Genomic DNA, 6,000 nt, shown 5'->3' on the forward strand with positions numbered 1-6,000 from the left:
GCGGGTGACCGGACCAAGATGGCGACCCCACTGCTCGTCAGCGCAAAAAGGTAGTAGCGGCCGATGCGGCGTCTACTCTTTATATGTCTATGGTTTAACCACTCCCAGTTGGTTGTGGGCCCCTCTTCAGACTTGGTTATGGTTTGTATGTATTAACAACCGTTGAAAATCATACCCCAACAACTTACAATGGGTGAATGATAGTGTGAGAATGGAAGATGATTACAATTTTGACAAGAAATCTGGGGACTACAAACAGCAGAGCTAAATGTTTTAACATTTTGTAATGTTCCAGGTGGCATAGGGCAATTCTCATCCCATGGCTGATCCAGGAAAGAGAGCGTTGAAACATTTCTGACAGGAAGTAGTCAGTGACCTTTAAGCTGGAAACGCTTAGCTGGAACTGTGTCTTCACTGTCTTTTTCCATCAGATGTGCTTTTGCTGAGCAGGGACATATCCTTTAGCTGAGGTGAGTATGAAATGCCAGACTGTCAGCTTCTGTCTGCTCTTTGCTGTGCAATGTGGTATGAACACCAAACTGTACTTGTTCAGGCCACCTATCCCTTCAAAGTACGATAATATTTTACTGCTGCAACAAAATACACCAAATATCTAAATGCTGCTAATAATCATTATCCAAAAAGCAAATATGTTCACTCTGGCCTGTAGCAGTGTTATAGATGAGTCACCAAACCTTGAGTCCTAGTTGAGTATTGAGTCCCCAGTGCTGAAATCAAGTAAAAAAGTGAAAATGGTCACGGTTACACACTAAATATGTGGTCCTTGGCAATTCAATGCCCAAGGTGTTGCCATCACAAACAATAAGGGTCTTAGAATTGTGGTTCTAGATATGTGGCCTTTGGATCTGCAGACACATGCTACTCTGCCTGGCAGACAAAATTACCACAGACACATGCACACACACACACACACACACACACACACACACACACACACACACACACACACACACACACACACACACACACACACACACACACACACACACACAATCACACAAAAGTAGCTAATAAAACAGTCTTCATCAATAAAGAAATCTCAGTCATCTTCACCATCTTAAGTGTCCAAATGCAGTCAACGCTCAAGTTTAAGTCCAAGTCCAAGTCACAGTCATAGGTGCTCAAGTCAAATTTGAGTCACTGAACCCTGAAAATCAGGAGTAGAGTCAGAGTCTGAGTCCTGGATTTGTTTACACTTGCTTGTAGTATCAGATCCTTTCTCAGAATCCACAGCTCAGATCCAAATGCCCCTTCGAATACAGAGTGAGAATTTGTTTTAAAGCCCATTCTATAAAAATGATTGATTTTTTTACTGTTTATATAGGAGACTAATTCAAAAGAACATCACATGAGAAACTCTATAAAAACTTTAGCCATAAAGCTTCAAATTCCTTTGGAAAGAACAAATAATCAGGGCTCTGTCACACTCAGTTCTGGAGAATTCATACAATAATTGGACAGACTTCAGGCAAGATTCATGCAGTATGGTTTTTATGACTAATGCCTGACCGGATTGAGCTTCAAACCCTGGCTATAATAAATATCAAGAGTTTGTCTGCATTATTCATCACAGGCTGACCCAGCTCCACCTGTGAAAAGGGATATGAGACTATCCATCAAACCTCCCATTAGGATATTAAATGAGTTCAGTGGGTTAAGTTACATGACATTTCTCTGCTCCTGTCTGAATAGCAAATGATAAACTGACAAATCATCGAGTTTTAACATAATTATATGCATACCTGAAACTTTCAAGTGAACCTTGACTATAATGGAGTGATCTGCGCCTACATTTACATTTTAAATGGTGAAAAAGATGCACAGTAAATCCCTATTAATGCGTCTCCTGTATGTGTATCTAGACAATTTATGCAGAGGATCAACACAGACACTGAGCATGGGGGGGAAAGGGATTTGAAAGCAGGCAAGTTATTGATTCAGTATAAAAACATCACACGTTTGAATATCTCATAAAAGAGAATAGGATTTTATTGTATATAATGGCATTAGGCACTGCACCACCCTAGGCAGAAATGTAGTTTACAGTCTACCACCATTAAATAATTCACATCCAACACTCTTATTCACTAGTGGTTAGTTGACGTGTGAGTGGTTTCTAGATATGCTGATGAGAGGAAAATGTCCATGACTGAAGTTATTACACACGTTAATTGATCTCACAGTACAGCTGATGCTGACAGAACAGAACTGACACTGAATATGAAAGATGAGTCCTTTCCGGTAATGAACACCAACACCTCCAGGACAGCCTTTATGTTCTTGCCCACTGGCAGTGGAAAGAATGAAATGATAACAATGTTTCTACCCTATTTTCCAGTCAGCTCAAAGATTGGTTTTGTGATGTGTGATGTGTATCACCGCCTCTAGAGGCCGCTAGTCTAAAACAAAAAATACATATACATGGTTTTGTTTTCTCTCACAGTGCATCTTAAATTATATCAAAATCAAAATGAAATCCGAGTACCGAAGTGTTTTAAGCACACAATCTATACTGAATAATATATACCAAAAGTATCAAGATTGCGAATGTTTTCACAGAAAATAAATACTTGAAGAAGTCATTTTGGGGTGGGAGATGCAAGCGTTTTAAGAGTACTTGCACACAGCACATGCATAAAAGTGCCCCAATTCTATCTTTTCTGCTCCTAATAACAAAATAAAACAAAAATAACAAATACACAGACACAACAACTTTAAAGTTAGTTATACTCAGTTGTTGCTGAAACAGGATTCACAGATATGGGTTAAGCCAGGAGATTAAATTTGGGGCTTTGTTTGGGGGGGCCTAGCCTAGAAACTGTCCTAATATACTTCATAGGTTTGAAAGTTAACTTCACTCATAGCATAAGGCATAAACAACATATTGCTTACTCTGGTGTTATGAGTAATATAGTTGGGGTGTTATAAATAGTGGCTTTTAATGAACATTGATTGTACTGTTGTCTGTTATCTTCATCTGGTTCAAATAGAAAAATCCTTCCTTCATGGTCTTCATGCCTCGCTGGCCATAGTGCATTAACAAAAAGTGGCAGTTAGCTGGAGTGTGTCCATTTAATGTTTATTTCTATGTTTGTAAGGCCTCTTTAAGGTGCTTTCTCTCAGAACTTGCTGAGGGGTGGCAGGGCCCCCGCCTTCCCCAACACAGCAGACAGCAGGTCTGCAGGTCCTGATGGGTGGGACACAGCGGTTGCTGATGGATCTCCATGCTTGCTGTCAGAGTTCACAGGTGGTGGAACCTTTCCCCTGTTCAGCGTGGACTTCCCAGCCACACTGCCCCCTCCACCACCCAAGCTGGTCTTGCTGTTCTCTGCTGTGGGGATGACAGTGCCCAGGTGTGGGTTTCCCACCACAGGAGTCCCTGTGGACTCCATGCTGGTCTGACAGCAGCACAGCAGCCGGAAGAACGCTGCCCTCATCTCCCTGCTGGACAGAGTGTATATGAGAGGGTTGAGGGCAGAGTTTAGCACAGCCAAGGCGATAAACCAGTCGACCTGGTAGAGAACTGGGCATTTATTAGGACTACACCCAACATCCAGCAGCAGCAGGAGGAAGAGGGGGGTCCAGCACATAACGAACACTCCGAGAACGATAACCACAGTCCTCAGCAGGGCAAGTGAGCGCTCTGAAGGCCGGCTGCTCACCCTGCGGCCGCTGGAGGTCACCAGACGATAGATCCTGATGTAGAGGATGATGATGGCCACCAGCAGGGCACTGAAGACACTGATGCAGAAGGCCACATAACTCTTAGCGTAAAGTGGCAGTACTGTGGAGCAAGAGGCCCGGTTATTGAGACAGTTCCAGCCCAGGCTGGGCAGAGCACTGAGCAAAACCGATACAAGCCAGCAGGCTGCCAGTAGTCCTAGAAGTCTCCCCCGTCCTGCTGTCTCACAGGGACGCAAACGCACCATTGTCATGTGTCTCTCAATTCCAATAGCTAAAAGGCTGAATGTTGATGCACTGAGGGCCACAAACATGCTCCCCTCTCGTGCCAGCCACTGCACTGGGGTCAGGAAAAAGGTGTTACGTCCTGAGGTGAAAATGTTGACCACATAGGCTACACCGGCCAGCAGGTCTGACAGCGCCAGGTTTCCAATCAGAAAGTACATGCGGCTGTGGAAGCGCTTGTTTCTCCAGAGAGCGAGCAGCACCGTGACGTTCTCCAAAACAATCAGCACGCAGATGAAGAGCAGCACAGCAATCTTACAGGCCCCGTCACTGCGAGGCCGATCCCACTTTCCTGAGTGGTTGTAGTGGCTGACAATGACAATGTTCATCCCATCCTCGAATACGTTCCCCATGCTGCCTGACCTGCCCCCTTCTTTGGCCTTCCTCGGTTACACAGCAGAGGGCGCCACAGCACTGGACACAGCAGAGGGAGGCAAGGCTGATTAACCCGGCAGGCTCACTGCTGGCATCTTAAAGCCTCTTCAGAGACCTACAAATCATATGGAGACAAGAGAGGAAACTCAGAACTCAAGATCAAAACTTTTCATTCACAAAAATTTGATTTAACAATGTTTTAGTAGGTTTGAACAAGATTTTAAAAACAAATTATAAGACAGCTCACAAAGATATTAAACAATAGAAACATAAAAACTAGCAAATTATGAAAACAATAAAAACTTTAAACTTTTGTTTCAGTCATACAGCTAGGAACATGAGTTGGTAAGTTTCAGAATCTCCCTCACAAAGAAAGCAGCAGCAACTTAGAAAATAAATAAGATGTAGCACGTTATAAGAAAATAGGCTTTCAAACACAAAGAGGAACCTGTGGTTATAAATATTAAATGTTTTTTATCATTGTCCCTTAAAACTGCAGCATTTGCCACTGCTCATAAATCCTCTGCTATAAATGTTTGCACTTCAGCATGAAGACATGCTTGATTCTGAAAAACAATTATACGCAGACATACAATTTGGCGAATTCATCCTTAAATAATTGTAGTTGTTATGTACTCTCGACGTTAGCTTCATACGTACACTCATTATGTTTATCTCGCATTAACTGGTGACTCTATCTTAAAAAACAACAACTTGTAACTTTGGAATACTATTTGAATGACAGCCAGACACTCCATCGTGGAATTCTAAGTATTTTCCTGTTTTGAAAAAGTTGATAGAACTTTAATGGGAAAACCATTTGGAACTGTTACACCACCTTCCTGTAGTCGACAAAATAAAGTGCACGATAACGCAAAGTGTGTGCTTAATTCGTCTCTGATTTATCACAACAGCTTCCCTAACTTATATTACCTGTTGGAGTTTCTGGTCTCATCTCAACATCCTGGTGCTGTGCTGAAGCTCGCAGAACTCTGAAGGTATTTTTCTTTCCTCCTGCGTAACGATGCGATGGAAATGAACCAAAAATCAGTTATCCTCGACATGAAACCAAATGTCCATTTCTAGTCCTCGCCTGGTAAAAAGTTTCCAGTTACTAGTTACTGGACTATTTTTCCTCCAAACGTCCAGTATTTGTTATGTCATGAACTTCTCTGCGTCCTCCCCAAACTGTGACTCTCACCAGCTCCTCTGTGCGTCCCGCTCTCTCCCACACACTCACCCCTCCCTCCCTACCTCTCAGTCAGCCGGCGGGGCGGGTTGTCCCTCACCTCTCCTGTTAATTTTTACCACATATTATGAGTCAGGAGTTAAAGCCACGCGTGTCATTCTGCTTGGTACAAATTATCGTACAGATATGTCACTAAATACTCTCTTTGCATATTCAAACTAGAAGTCAGGGTCAGTTTGATTGACTTGATTTGGTTAGTTTTGGTGTATTTTCTATACTTTGAAGGGATTTGTTTTTGTTTTCTTGGGGACAGACAGCCGCTGACTGTGTCAGACTAGAACACCTAATTTGTCTGTGTCATGAAATTGCAGCACTTGTCCTAACATAGTTTTTTGCCCTGAGGCCTTAAGTGCTCCCAGGAGTTGTGTTACTCCTTTTCAGACTGTCCC

The 6,000-nt window shown here is 42.8% G+C and overlaps 1 protein-coding gene across 2 annotated transcripts; it reads right to left on the bottom strand.

Annotated features, from left to right (window-relative positions):
- Positions 1–1,979: 1,979 nt before the first annotated feature.
- s1pr3a (sphingosine-1-phosphate receptor 3a) lies at positions 1,980–5,575 on the bottom strand. Of its 2 annotated transcripts, none has more exons than XM_034701576.1 (2): positions 5,296–5,575; positions 1,980–4,477 (listed from the first exon to the last, which is right to left on the bottom strand). In XM_034701576.1, the coding sequence occupies exon 2, from the start codon at positions 4,338–4,340 to the stop codon at positions 3,141–3,143; it is 1,200 nt and encodes a 399-aa protein (XP_034557467.1). In that variant the 5' UTR covers positions 4,341–4,477; positions 5,296–5,575; the 3' UTR covers positions 1,980–3,140. The 2 variants fall into 2 exon arrangements, with proteins under 2 accessions (XP_034557467.1, XP_034557473.1); XM_034701582.1 differs by lacking the exon at positions 5,296–5,575 and adding an exon at positions 4,956–5,021.
- Between the last annotated feature and the right edge of the window lie 425 nt (positions 5,576–6,000).

This window comes from Notolabrus celidotus, chromosome 2 (genome assembly GCF_009762535.1).
Source record: "Notolabrus celidotus isolate fNotCel1 chromosome 2, fNotCel1.pri, whole genome shotgun sequence".
NCBI lineage: Eukaryota > Metazoa > Chordata > Actinopteri > Labriformes > Labridae > Notolabrus > Notolabrus celidotus.

Coding starts and splice junctions, on each gene's coding strand:
- s1pr3a (XM_034701576.1), bottom strand. CDS start 4,340: ATGGGGAACGTATTCGAGGATGGGATGAACATTGTCATTGTCAGCCAC.